Source organism: Megalobrama amblycephala, linkage group LG10, assembly GCF_018812025.1.
Source record: "Megalobrama amblycephala isolate DHTTF-2021 linkage group LG10, ASM1881202v1, whole genome shotgun sequence".
Taxonomy (NCBI): domain Eukaryota; kingdom Metazoa; phylum Chordata; class Actinopteri; order Cypriniformes; family Xenocyprididae; genus Megalobrama; species Megalobrama amblycephala.
In genome coordinates, this window is record NC_063053.1 from 19,600,279 (window position 1) to 19,615,286 (window position 15,008).

At 37.0% G+C, this 15,008-nt stretch overlaps 1 protein-coding gene and 1 long non-coding RNA gene across 5 annotated transcripts in view; one reads left to right on the forward strand and one right to left on the reverse strand.

Annotated features, from left to right (window-relative positions):
- The window catches only part of arhgap22 (Rho GTPase activating protein 22), a 35,429-nt gene extending 21,010 nt beyond the window's left edge, over positions 1–14,419 (forward strand). For 3 of the 4 annotated variants that reach the window (XM_048205242.1, XM_048205244.1, XM_048205245.1), the window contains 7 exons: positions 2,358–2,486; positions 4,880–5,087; positions 6,202–6,334; positions 8,884–8,957; positions 9,073–9,194; positions 9,269–10,160; positions 12,985–14,419. In XM_048205242.1, coding sequence (XP_048061199.1) covers positions 2,358–2,486; positions 4,880–5,087; positions 6,202–6,334; positions 8,884–8,957; positions 9,073–9,194; positions 9,269–10,160; positions 12,985–13,207 — 1,781 coding nt within the window. In that variant the 3' untranslated portion in view covers positions 13,208–14,419. Of the gene's footprint in view, positions 1–2,357; positions 2,487–3,099; positions 4,752–4,879; positions 5,088–6,201; positions 6,335–8,883; positions 8,958–9,072; positions 9,195–9,268; positions 10,161–12,984 lie in introns of those variants that run through there. The other variant, XM_048205246.1, reaches the window with a different exon arrangement.
- LOC125277045 lies at positions 2,307–3,863 on the reverse strand. Its single transcript, XR_007186797.1, has 3 exons — positions 3,736–3,863; positions 2,874–2,910; positions 2,307–2,509 (listed from the first exon to the last, which is right to left on the reverse strand). It is a non-coding gene; the product is annotated as an uncharacterized LOC125277045 (long non-coding RNA).
- Positions 14,420–15,008: the final 589 nt, after the last annotated feature.

The window sequence follows — 15,008 nt, forward strand, 5'->3', positions numbered from 1 at the left end:
AGGAAATGAAAAGTAGCCACAGTTCCATAATGCTATGAATTTAACAATGCATGATGTGCTTTTGACAACCATTGAAAAGTAAGTCAACCTAATATGAACTCTTCATCTCTATAGTTCATTTGAATAGAACACTAACATAATGATTTTTTAAATCAGTTCAAATTTAAGTTCAAATGATAGCTTCTCCAAATGTCATGACACATTTAATTTCATCAGATGTCCTCCCTTTAAGAACAAAACACCACTTTTCTCCTGTGCTGCTATGGCTAATGTCTGGCATGAAGGATGATGTCATAAAGAGAAATCACAATTTTGGCCATGTGAGATTTCCCCATGACTTTGGTGCCATCTAGTGGTTAGTTAACTACAAAATATTGTAAAGAGAATAATATATACATATTCCTGTGATGGCAAGGCTGAATTTTCAGCATCATTACTCTAGTCTTTAGTGTCACATGATCCTTCAGAAATCATTGTAATATGCTGATTTGATGCTCAAGAAACAATTCTTATTATCAAAGTTGAAAACAGTTGCGCTGCTTAATATAATTTGTGGAAACCATGATGCTTTTTTGACAATCAGAGGAATGGCATTTATTTGAAATGGAAATCTTTTGTAACATTATAAATGTCTTTACTGTCACTTTTGCATCCTTCCTACTGCCAAGGTAATGCACCCTTGCTGAATAAAAGTATATTTATACAAGTTGGGACGTTTTTTTTAAATTTGAATAAAATGAAAACTAAAAGACTTTTAAATCACATGAGCCAATATAATTATTTAGATAGCATAACAAATGTTTAAATGGAGAAATTCCAATCTGTGAAAGAGCGTAAAAAGATTGTGGAAAGCAATGTTCCTCAATGTCAAATTGCAAATGCTTTGTAACTCTCATCATCTACAGTGCATAACATAATCAAAAGATTCAGAGAACATGGAGAAATCTCTGTGCATAAGGGACAAGGCCGAAGACCTTTGTTGGATGCCTATGGTCTTCGGGTCCTCAGACGACACTGCATCACTTATCGGCATGATTGTGTCAATGACATTACTAAATGGGCCTAGGAATACTTCCAGAAATCACTGTCGGTAAACACGATCCGCCGTGCCATCTGCAGATGCCAACTAAAGCTCTATCATGCAAAAAGGAAGCCATATGTGAACATGGTCCAGAAGCACCATCGTGTCCTGTGGGCCAAGGCTCATTTAAAATGGACTGTTTCAAAGTGGAAAAGTGTTCTATGGTCAAACGAGTCCAAATTTGACATTCTTGTTGGAAATAACGGTCGCCGTGTCCTCCGGGCTAAAGAGGAGGGAGACCTTCCAGCGTGTTATCAGTGTTCAGTTCAAAAGCCAGCATCTCTGATGGTATGGGGGTGCATAATGGCATACGGTATGGGCAGCTTGCATGTTTTGGAAGGCACTATGAATGCTGAAAGGTATATAAAGATTTCCAGACAACGTCTATTTCAAGGAAGGCCTTGTGTATTTCAGCAGGACAATGCAAAACCACATGCTGCAGCTATTACAACAGCATGGCTTCGTCGTAGAAGAGTCCAGGTGCTGAATTGGCCTGCCTGCAGTCCAGATCTTTCACCTATAGAGAACATTTGGCGCATCATTAAACGAAAAATACGTCAAAGACGACCACAAACTCTTCAGCAGCTGGAAACCTATATTAGGCAAGAATGGGAACAAATTCCAACACTAAAACTCCAGAAATTCATTAACTCGATGCCCAGACATCTTCAAACTGTTTTGAAAAGAAGAGGAGATGCTACACCATGGTAAACATGCCCCCGTCCAAACTATTTTCAGACCTGTAGCAGGCATCAAATTTGAAAAGAGCTCATTTTGTGCATAAAATTGTAAAATTTATCTGTTTAAACATTTGTTATCGATGTTCTATTGGGAATAAAATATTGCCTCATGTGATTTGAAAGTATTTTAGTTTTCATTTTATTCAAATTTAAAAAACATCCCAACTTTTCCAGAATTTGGGTTGTATATATATTAAATATAAATGATTTTCTACACCATCATTCATCCTAGAACGCTGTTTGAGTTTACAATTTTTAACATAATAGCTGTTCAGTCACAAAGACTAGCATGAAGTATATTATACAACAGTATTAGCATTTTGTGGTTTTTAATGATTGCTCACAAATAACACTTGAAAACACATTTCATAATTATTATAAGCCTACAAATAGTAGAAGCATTTGCAATGACGTAAATGAATAGAATTATTCATGTTTTGGTATTTATCTGTCATTTGAACTGTCAAGGGAAAGACTGAATGCTATTAGTGTCAATCAAATGATTTATTCATTTTTCACACTCTCTATCTCCATAGGCTGTACAGGAGAGAAGGACAGATCGGCTCTCAGCCATGAGGCTTTCCTGCTCATGGCAAACTCCCAGAATGACATGGAGGATTGGGTCAAAGCCATCAGACGTGTCATCTGGGCTCCCTTTGGAGGAGGTAACTTATATACCTGGACGGACCTCATACACAAATAAGACCAATCACTAAGCATATGTTTTTCTCTTATGAGGCAACATACTCAATAAAACTAAACTAGCAAGCATTTGTCTGTTTCTCTATTCTCACCTTGTTCGGGTAGAGTTATCTATATCTGGCGCACAGCTTATATCATGCTGCATGGCTGATAGACAAGCTAACTAAAATAACAACAGCACTAGCAGAGTCTGAATGACAGTGTCTGAATCTTTAGGCATTGTATTACAGGCCTTTAATAACATGGATTATTTAGGGGTGTCTGAAAAATGGCAAACATTTTAATATTATTTTAATGGTATTAAAGGGTTAGTTCACCCAAAAATGAAAATTCTGTCATTAATTACTCACCCTCGTGCCGTTCCACACCCGTAAGACCTTCGTTAATCTTCGGAACACAAATTAAGATATTTTTGTTGAAATCTGATGGCTCAGTGAGGCCAGCAATGACATTTCCTCTCTCAAGATCCATTAATGTACTAAAAACATATTTAAATCAGTTCATGTGAGTACAGTGGTTCAATATTAATATTATAAAGTGATGAGAATATTTTTGGTGCACCAAAAAAAAAAAAAAAAATAACGACTTATTCAGTGATGGCCGATTTCAAAACACTGCTTCAGGAAGATTCAGAGCACAATGAATCAGCATATCGAATCATGATTCGGATCGCGTGTCAAACCGCCTGTCACACATGTGGAATGCCTGAGAGCTGAAATGTTTGTTTTCCTCCATGTGTTAAATAAAAGATTTTGAGTTTTGAAATTTGACTGCGAATCACAACTGAATTCTTGATGTAATTAAAAAGACTGATGCACCAAAATGAGATGAGAGAGCAGTGTTTGTTTTTAAAATAAATAAAAGCTTCAAAATTTGCATTTTCGATATGGGTGTGTAACGTACCAACATATAGTCAAGTTATGTTTACCACAGACCTTATTTTACTCATAAATTGAAAAACCCCATTATAAAAATCCCATAGGGAAATTCTGAGGGAACCACTGGCGCATTAGCCCTGGGTATGCTTCGTTTTTTTACGCGTACGTTAGGGTACGCGCACAGCCTTGGAAAGTATACTTCATTGACTCATAAGCATATCCGGCGTTCGACGCAAGCGCCGTTTTGAGCAATCTCTTGCCATGAGTTACAACCCATGTAAACATCTTTGTATTCTTTAATGCTTGAGTTGTACACATGAGGGTACTTTCTTACCTCTTCGCACAATCTCGCGTCTACGTAGGCCTCCATTTGTCGTTGTTGCTTTCATGCGTTCCGGTCTGTTGATTATGCACTTTTTCTTTGACTATCTTGTGAATCGACGCCCCCCGGGCATGGTTGCCACCTTGTGGATAAAATAATTACTGTAAAAATAATTAAATGCGCATTTGCGACCTGTACCCGCGGTTTACAAAAGTGCATACTTTTTGGTTTACAAAAGCGCATACTCGTCTGATGACGAAATTCGCGTCACGCGCACTGTACTCCCGCGCGTACGCGAAAAAAGTGAACTTCTGGGTTTTGACGTCACGCCTGCAGCACTAAAAATCATTTTCATTAATGAAAATAGGACTAATTAAATAAAATATAAATATTAGATCAAAAATTTGCCTCGCAACTGAAAAAATATGTTTGAATTGAAGTACTACAATAACTAAAACTGAAATAAAAATAAATTATATGGCTAAATTAGAAATATAAAAAAACTAATACAAATGACAAAAGCATTATAAAACTAATAATATAAAAAACCTATTAATATTGCAACATAAGGTGGATTGATACCAACAATGAAAAGTCCCAGTGCTGTGAACTGTGGAAGCACTTGTGAAACTTTGTGATCACTAAAATTGTATATATAAACCACCCTAAACAGTATGTTTATAAAAAAGCATTGTGTAAATCTGGACATAAATGGGTTAACCAATATGACACCTCTCTGTGTAATCACTTGCGCTCACCCCACATTCTCTCCATGCTCTGTGAGGCTGGATTACCATTACAATGAAAGAGGACAAAAACAGGTGTGACTGCTGATCAGCTGCACACACTCACTCACATTCACATGCATCACTGCTCACTTGTGCCTGAAGTGGACTGCTGCCTGTGCCAGGAGGGATCTGTCATGTGTCTCATGCCTGAAGTTAAAACCTTGTCATGTCTATTCTCTCATCGTGGCTTGTGTGTGCATGCAGAAGATTGTTATATACAAGGCAGAACTGTACTGCAAGGTAGGATAGGATATTGTATAGTCTGACAGTCAATTTTAGAGATTTACGGGGATTTTGTTAAATGTAAAGTCATGGTAGGTCTACAAATGTGTTTCATGCAATACAAGCTGGTGCTTGTATCACTGTAGGTATCTTTGGTCAGCGACTGGAGGACACAGTACAATATGAGAGGAAGTTTGGACCACGGCTAGCCCCTCTCCTGGTGGAGCAGTGTGTGGATTTCATACGGGAACAGGGTCTGAAAGAGGAGGGGCTCTTTAGGATGCCAGGACAAGCCAACCTGGTCAAAGAACTCCAGGATGCTTTTGACTGTGGTGATAAGCCTCTGTTTGACAGGTAAGACTAGATCAAAACATCTCTACAACATAAACACTTACATTTTACATTTAGCAGAGACTCAAGATGTTGTAGACGTTGTTGTAGCTTTCTTTGGAAGGTCCAATAAACTGCTTTTTAGAAACCATTTAGACTGATATGGATATCATAAACATGCCATAAAGTCAGCACGAAAAAGTTTTTCATTTTTAAAGTTCATGGTGATGTTAAAGGGATAGTTCACCCAAAAATGAAAATTTGATGTTTATCTGCTTACCCCCAGAGCATCCAAGGGTGACTTTGTTTCTTCAGTAGAACACAAATAATGTTTTTTAACTCCAACCGCTGCCGTCTGTCATTCAAATAATGCCAGTGGATGGGAACTTCATCTATAAGAGTAAATAAAACTTGCTTAGACAAACCCAAATTAAACCCTGCTGTTCGTGACGACACATTGATGTCCTAAGACACGAAACGATCGGTTTTTGCGAGAAAACGAACAGTATTTATATCATTTTTTACCTCTAATACACCACTATGTCCAACTGTGCTCAGCATTCGTGCTCTGACAACGGCAGTGATGTCTCGCGCATATACTTCAATGAGAGCTAGACATCACTGCCGCTGTCAGAGCGCGATCAGACCTCACTAAGCGAATGCTGAGCACAGTTGGACATAGTGGTGTATTAGAGGTAAAAAAATGATATAAATACTGTTCGTTTTCTCGTACAAACCGATCGTTTTGTGTCTTAGGACATCAATGTGTCGTCATGAGCAGCAGGGTTTAATTTGGATTTGTCTAAGCAAGTTTTATTTACTCTTATAGTAGAAGTTCCCATCATTATTTGAATGCCAGACGGCAGCGGTTGGAGTTAAAAATCATCATTTGTGTTCTACTGAAGAAACAAAGTCACCTACATCTTGGATGCCCTGGGGGTAAGCAGATAAACATAAAATTTTCATTTTTGGGTGAACTATCCCTTTAAAGATCATGCTTCCCTCCACCAGTTTAAACCAGCATGAGTGTCAACAGTATATAGGCTGACTTATGCTGCTTTTCAGGGTACTGGACCAGTTTAAGCATACTTGTCTAGTTAAGAAAACTAAACTGATGTATTTGTGTGACCTCTTGCAGTAACACTGACGTTCACACAGTGGCGTCCCTCCTGAAGCTCTACCTCAGGGAGCTGCCCGAGCCTGTGATCCCCTTTAACAAATATGAGGACTTTCTAACCTGTGCACAGCTTCTGCTAAAAGATGAAGAAGTGGTGAGTCTGCTAAACATCAGTATTTCAGTGGGATGAAGTTGAATTAAATAATGATTGCCCTAAAATGAGTACTTGTTATGGAAATAATATAATTTAGTATGAACTGAATATAATGTTTTCAGGCACTTAATTGCATGGTATTTACAATTAAATGAAAATGTTTCATACTTTAAATTTATGTTAAATCAATGAGTTGAACTTGAGTCCTTTTTTTTTTTTTTTGACCCACTCAAGTAGGACGTAAGTACATCTTTAGTCCCAGACTAAAATGCATGTTTGAGCTGTTATAACTGAAAGCAACTTGCACTGACATATCTTAAAATATGCTACTGCCATTGTTTTGTCTCAAGATGCACACCAGTAATGTTTTTTCTAAGGCACATTTATAAAAGCTACTATTAAACTAAGGCCTAATCCTGGCTTAATATAAGCCCTGTCTGTGAAACCAGGCCTATATTTTTAATTTCATTATTACTTCTGTTGTCTTTGAAAATAGGGTTAAAGTGCACTGCCGAATGTTCTGTCAAGCATTTACGGTAAACTAAAATATACTTTAATGTAATTTCTATTAAAAATTGTATGTCATGTATTTAAATATATTTGCAATTACACATTTGTAATGATGAAGATGCATTTTAGTATGTTTAAAATAAATACTTTTTCAATGTAATATTAACACACTACAGTTAAAATTCTAATTCTAATCTAAGTACTTTACATGAGCTTTAGTCAGCGCATCAAAATATGTTTACTTCGTTAAAGTATGACAAAAGATTATCAAACAATGATTTAAAATGTACTTTAAAGTAGAACTTTTAATAAATAAAGGAGAAATATTAAAAAATATCCTTGCTCTTCCAAGCTTTATAATGATAGTGACTGTCCGTCCAAGTCCAAAAAAGTGCATCCATCCATCATAAAAGTAATCCATATGACTCCAGGGGGTTAATAAAGGCCTTCTGAAGTGAAGTAATGGGTTTTTTTAAGAAAAATATCCATATCCAAGACTTTATAAACTAAAATAACTAGCTTCCGGCAGACGGCAACAAACTCAAGCTCCTCTTCTCTTATATCGAAATCCTCCGATATTTCTCTTTAAAAATTCTCATTTTAGACTTCTAATTCGTGAACAGTGTTTTGTTTTGCTCTATACTCTGCACTTCCACGTTCATCATTGCGTCATGCGTCAGCCGTCAGGTCAGAGATTACTCTTTTGGCGTAAATTGATTTCTGTAGGCTGTCTGCCAGAAGCTAGTTATTTTAGTTTATAAAGATTTAAATATGGATACAATTCTTACAAAAAAACATTGCTTTACTTCAAAAGGCCTTTATTAACCCCCTGGAGCCGTGTGGATTATTATTTTTATGATAGATGGATGCACTTTTTTGGACTGCAAAATCAGGAGCACCATTCACTACCATTATAAATCTTGGAAGAGCAAGGATATTTTATAATATAACTTGTGTTTGTCTGAAAGAAGATAGTCATATACACCTAGGATGGCTTGAGAATGAGTAAATCATGGGATAATTTTCATTTTAGGGTGAAATATACCTTTTAGTGGCCTTTTATGTAATTAAAGGTGGACTTTTTCAAATTCCAAAACACTGTTTGGAAGATAGTCAGGCCGACACCAACAACAAACGTCTAACCAATTAGCATTAGGGGGTGTATGACGGTCAAGAAGAACGAGCAAGAGGGAGATTTGAAAATAAGAAGAAAAAAAACTGCAGAATGAGAGAATGGACACAATACAAAAGCGCTCAAAAGAATATCACTGGAATAAAGGTTTATGACTGGGCAAGCGCTTTAGAATCCGCGATAATATTAGAAAAGCTTTCCAGCGCTGGAAAGAGCTAAGAGGGAAGGCCTGAAAACAGATGTGGAGGCTGCTTTGATCCCGCTTCTCATGTGAGTAACACTGGGTTTTGATTGTCTGGAGCTGCTGTGCTGTTTGTGACTAACAACGAACACTTTGTATTTACTCTCGTGTACTGTATGTTCAATTTTTGTGCTTCCTTGTCGTTCGTTCATCATCTGCGCTTTATTTTTCGTGAAGCATTTTGTTGCGCGTCAGCTGTGATAAACAGTCATCCACTCGCATTGCGTGTGTAACAGAGGCCAGATAGTGAGAGTTCTGCAGTTAATCCACTGCGCACCGACGGCCGCTACAGAATAAGGTGTTTACCGTCATTGTTAGTGCACTCGCCTCGCCTGCCATCAGCGATCAGGCCGGGGTTCGAGACTGACTCGGAGCGGGGTGGTTAGGATTGGAGTGTGAGTTTTGGAGGTGGAGCAATGAAGAGGGGGTGGGTTTGTTTGGATTGATTTGATATCAACAATGTCCAACAGCGTTGTTCAAAATCTACTTACCGCACCTTTAATATTATATTATCTTTAAAATATACTTTTAAGATTTGAAGTGCGCATTCAAAACAATTAATTTCACTTCTTTTTCAAATGGGTGATTTCATAGAAAAGCTCACTGCATTTTTTCCTTGTTTCCTGGATTTCTTAAGTATCATGTTCCCATGTGTGTCTCCTAAAGGGACTCGGTGAGCTTGTGAAGCAGGTGAACAATCTTCCTCAGGCTAATTATAATTTGTTAAAGTACATTTGCAAGTAAGTGAATATATAGCATTCCATCAGTTTTCTTGTACATGCCAATGTTTTTGAAATGATTCCTGAATAAATGATGAATGAATATCTATTATATTTACTGTATGTCTTCATGTAGATTCTTAGATGAGGTGCAGTCACACGCAAATGAGAACAAGATGAGCGTTCAGAACCTTGCAACAGTTTTTGGACCAAATATCCTTCGGCCTAAAATAGAGGACCCTGTTTCAATGATGGAAGGTAAGTATTTACAGACATTGTAATATTTACAGCTAGAAACTCACATCTGAGTCATTTTAAATCATTTTTTTTAGGAACCTCCCAGGTTCAGCACCTGATGACGGTGTTGATCAGTGAACATGAGCGTCTTTATGTGGGTGGTGAGGGAGAACTGTCTTCTGAGCAGACCGAAAGTTGTCTTCGGGGTCAGCGCAGCATGGCGGAGTGGATCTCCGATGAGGAGATGCTGAACTGCTCATCACTGAGCCAAACGTCAAAAGTGGCAGAGAGTGTGTGCGACAGTGCCACGTCTTTAGATATCAGTACAGGTGCCCCTATCACTGCCAAAATGACACCTCAGGGAAAAGCTGGGGTGACGGTCAGCCCCAGCAAGCAGATGAAATCCCTCCCCTCCTGGAAATACTCCTTCAAGAGCGGAGGGGTACGTGCTCAGCCCGCGAAAATAGGGGGTTCGTCTGTGGATGTGTCCACCTTGCCCAGTACGGGCAACTGGTTGATGAACGGGCTTTCTTCTCTACGCAGCCACCGGCGTACTTCGTCAGGAGAGCGCATGGGAAAGGATTCAGCCCTGTCGAACCGTCTGTCCACTTACGACAATGTGACTTCATCCAGTCTTAGCGTACCCAGTGTCGCAAGCACGCCCTGGTCCACGTCCTCCTGTGAGATCTTAGTGGCTGACTCCGTGGGCAGTGACCCTTCTGGACTGAACTCTGTGAAGGTGGAGTGGTCAGTTGGAGGGCCTGTCCAAGGGCAAAGTGAGGACAGGAGTTCAGAGGTCACGGAGAGCAGCGAAGCACTGGAAATGTGTGTGAGCAGTGCAGGCTGCAGCGAGAATGGAAATGTTGAAGATATGGTGAACGCCACAGGAGATACTAACACTAGCACAACAGCACTTAACAGCCTGATAACAGAGCTGAAAGATGAGTTGAAGAAACAGAAGGCCAACTATGAATCACGAATACGAAGGTATGTTTCATGGCACGCTGATGATTTGTATTTGTCTTTACAGGTAAAGTTTACTTGAAGGTAAAGGTAAAGTTTACTTGAACTTATTAAATTAAGCTCAATAAGTGAGCAGTATAAACTTCTCATCATTCATTTAATGTTAGAATCTTTTTCAAAGCTGAAGTGTGTAATTTGTTCAGTGTTAAAGTCGGCATGAAATAGAAGTTGTGATAGTCTTTTCTTCCCTATTGTGACATATATGGGTGTTTCTGCAACTACAGGCACTTTTGACTCTCCCAATTAAAAAAAAAAAAATCAACCTCTATAAATTTCAATTTTAACCATCACAGTCTGTAATACATATAAAAATGTACACAAAATTGAATGTAGACGTTAAGATTTTAATCTGGAACATGTTTATTTTTTTATGGTTTACATCTTCTTCTTCTTACAAAATGTCCTTAATGCAACATTACAATAACGGTAATTTTATACACTTTTCTTTTTTAGTTTCTATAAAAATGTAATAAATTTACATAGTTACTTTCAAGATTTGTCCATTTTTGTAAATACAGATATTTAAAAAAATAAATAAATAAAATTAGGGGATTTTATGATATCCTTTATGCCATGGAAAATGTTGATGCTAACCTTAGATATCAATTGTTTTAATACACGCCAAAGATACAATATTTGACTTTTTATGACAAATATTGTCATTTTAATGTGTAAATCATCTCTACTGAAGGGTTAAAATATTTTTTGCAAACAACAGTCTGATTAATAATTAAAATAAATCATTGCTGCGTTAATGACAGTTTGTGTCGGTAAGGACACATTGTTAATGACGCATGTTAATAATGTAACCTTAACACAATAGGTTACTGTAGAGAAAAACAGTAACAGACAAAAACAGAAGGTATTTTGTCAAAGAGGTATTTCAGGAAAGACTGGGTTAAACACTAATACTTTTATGAACATATATTATAACAACAAACTAATTTGAGGCCTTCAGTATTTTGTTTTGTCCTCTTGTTTCTTTTGTTTATCCTCCACTTTTCTGATTTGTCAGTTTATCTGCACTTTTTTTTTTTAATGCTCTTTTTCCATAACTATTCATATCTGTCTTTTCTGTCATCTTAGATGAATTTGGTATCATCTAGGGTTGAAAAATGGCATGTTTATATTTAGATTACAGTATAATACTTGAATTTGTGTCTACCGTAACGCAAGGACATGTTGCGGAAATTACATTTTACAAATGACATCTGTCAGACATGTGCTCACATGCTAATTTCTGTTTCCATAGAAACTAGATTTGTTTGGCTTCAAACAAATGTCATATTAAGAGTCTTTTTTCAGCGTTGCGGTAAGGACTCAAAAGTGTGGCACAGGTGTATTTAGATGAAAAAAGATCATATAAATGATGAGTAAACAAAACAAGAACGTTAAAGGGATAGTTCACCCAAAAATGAAAATTTGATGTTTATCTGGTTACCCCAAGGGCATCCAAGATGTAACGTTAAGTGACTTTGTTTCTTCAGTAGAACACAAATGATGATTTTTAACTCCAACCGCTGCTGTCTGTCAGTCGTATAATGCGTGTCAATGGGAACTCCATCTATAAGAGTAAAAGAAAACATGCACAGACAAATCCAAATTAAACTCTGCGGCTCGTGACGACACATTGATGTCCTAAGACACGAAACGAACGGTTTGTGTGAGAAACCGAACAGTATTTATATCATTTTTTACCTCTGATTCATCACTATGTACAACTGCGTTCAGCATCCGGTTAGTGAGGTCAAAAAACGTGCTCTGATGACGGAAGTGATGTCTCGCGCTTTGCTTCAATGAGTGCGAGACATCACTTCCCTTGTAAAAGTGTGCGATCAGACCTCACTAACCGGATGTGGAGGGCAGTTGGACATAGTGGTGTTTTAGAGGTAAAAAATTATATAAATACTGTTCGGTTTCTCGCACAAACCGATCGTTTCGTGTCTTAGGACATCACTGTGTCGTCACGAGCCGCAGGGTTTAATTTGGACTTGTCTATGCAAGTTTTTTTTTCACTCTTATAGACGAAGTTCCCATTGACACGCATTATACAACTGACAGACCGCAATGGTTGGAGTTAAAAATCATCATTTGTGTTCTACTGAAGAAACAAACTCACTTACATCTTGGATGCCCTGGGGATAAGCAGATAAACATCAAATTTTCATTTTTGGGTGAACTATCCCTTTAAGATGGTGTAAAGTAAAATTTATATGAAATTAATTTATTTGAAATAATGTCATATTGTAAAAGAGTTAATGTTTTTGATTATGAGGGCACATGAATTTTTAAAAAATATTGGTGTCATTGAATTGTCATAAAGAATTGTGAATTTTGATTTCATGGTGGCTTTAAAATACTTTCTCTTAGCCCAGTATTAATATGCAGACATGAGGAAGCCATTTTGTTTGTTAATTTCCCCCCAAAAAAGTAATACTTTGGATTTTTTTTTGTCTAATCAAAATTTCTATTTTTTGGAGAAATTTAACCAGCCGAACACAGCAACAATTGCTCAACCAATGGTGTGAGATGGGGCGGGGCTATCTGTCTCTGCCAATAGCAGAGAGTGTTTGAGAAACCCCCTTGACAACAATTATTTTTGCATTTTCATTTGGTACTGCTAGCAGCACAGAAATTACACACTTCTCCTTTGTTTATCTTTTACAATAAATAGTAATTTATCAAATCAATTATAATAATAATAATAATTTGTTTTAATTTTTAATTTCCTACAATATCACATTGACATTACTTTAAAATGCAGTTGATGTAATTCATTCTTCTTAAGGTTAGAGGAATCAAGCATCACTCTGCGTAGCCAAATGGAGAGACTAGAGGAGGAGTTGGACCAGGAGAAGAAAAAGTATCGCATGTTGGAAATTAAACTCCGCAACTCTGAGCGGGCCCGTGAGGACGCAGAGATCCGCAACCGCTTGCTCCAGAACGAAATGGAGGAGTTCTTCTCCACCTTGGGAGATCTTACATTGGGAACAAGGACAAGCAAAATTTGACTGGAGCTCTGACAGTCCTCTTGATTTAACACTGAGAGACTGTGTGTTGTAGATAGCATTTTGAAATCTCTCTGCTCATGCATCATGAGTATTCAGAGGTAATTTTGTGCTGTTTTGTAACGGCGTCTTGATCGTGTAGCAATTTCACTTTTCTCTCTGAACTTCAGTCTTACATTTTAAAGGGATAGTTCACACAAAAATTCAAATTCTGTGATTTACTCACCCTCACGTCGTTCCAAACACATATGCTGTTTTTTTGCAGAGAACAAAAGAAGAACTTTTGAGAAATCTTTAAAATATTCAAAAAGTAGTGCACTATTTTGTGTGAAGAACAAACCAAAATGTGAATCTTGGTCTTAACGTCAAACTTGCCACCTGCTATTTGTAAATAAGTTTCATTTTCGGGTGAACTATTCCTTTAAGCTGAAGTTCAGTTGTTAGCAGTCATCACTTGCATAACCTAACATGCACAGATTATACCAAAGCATGACTTTTCTGACCAGACTGTTTGCAGTATTGGCCCCTTACAAAGGCAGGTCATTTAATGGCATTTCCTGTTAATGCATGGTATGAAAGAAGTCCTGCTGAACCGTCTCTTGATGTTTTGATCAAATTATCACACAATTTTCATCCAAAGTCTACTTTATTTAAAACCATATACAAGCTGCATCCTATCACACTGTGCCTCACACTACCAGACATGAACAAGTCATTTAGATCAACCGTTACACCATCAGACTTCACAAACTCTTTTCAGCAAATCCCTTTATTGTAAGTAAAATGCACTATAGAATAAAAGATTAGAAGAGGTGACACCATTCAAACTGTACAACTGTTGAATTGTACAACTTAAAAGTTATTAAAATCTTTGAAATCAACTATATCAAAGGATTACTTCAGCTGCAAGATTGCCAAGGCTAGTATTTATTTAAGCTTATTAATGTACCTAGAACTATTTCTCAGGTGTTGTTTTTCAAAACACTCAAAGAATGAGTGTCTTTATATAAAATAGATGATGGAACTAAGGCTGACATATACTTGAATGTGTTAGTTTTTTTAAGTATGCACATGTGTTCTTGTGGTTGTTGTTTTTTTTTTTTCTGTCTATTCTTGAATGCAGAAAGTGCCAAAGTAGAGGTCTTTAAAAAATGGGTATTTCATTTCAAATGAAGACTGGCTAGTCTTCGTAATAAATTGCCGTTGTCATTAAAACTGTGCAATGTTGTGACTTTATAATACATCAAGGAAAATCTGAAGTTGGACAATGAGTAATATAAAAACTCATTATCCATTATCAAATCATCTACTGATAACAGTGCTGTGCAAAAAAAAAAAAAAAAAAAAGCTTGTTTCTATCAAGCATTTTCAAGAATTCAAACCATCAAGGGCAACTTAAAGACATAAGTTCATTCAAACATTGTCATCAATTACCCTCATGTCTTTGCAAACCCATAAGACATTCATCTTATGATCACAAATGAAGATTTATTTTGATGAAATCAGAGAGATTTCTGTCCCTCCATTGAAAGTATATTCCACCAAAATTTAATTTTGCCACTTCCTGGGTTTTTTTTTATACCAGGAGTATAAAACACAAAGGCCAAATTCCCTTAGTCATCCATCACAATGAGTAAAACCAAAGAATATAGTTCTGATGTGCAGCAAAAGATTGTTGAGCTTCACAAAATAGAAAGTGGTTGTAAAAAAAAAATAGCTAAAGCATTGAAAATCCCATTTCCATCATCAGGGCAATAATTAAGTTCCAATCAACATTAAATGTTACAAATCTGCCTGGAAGAGG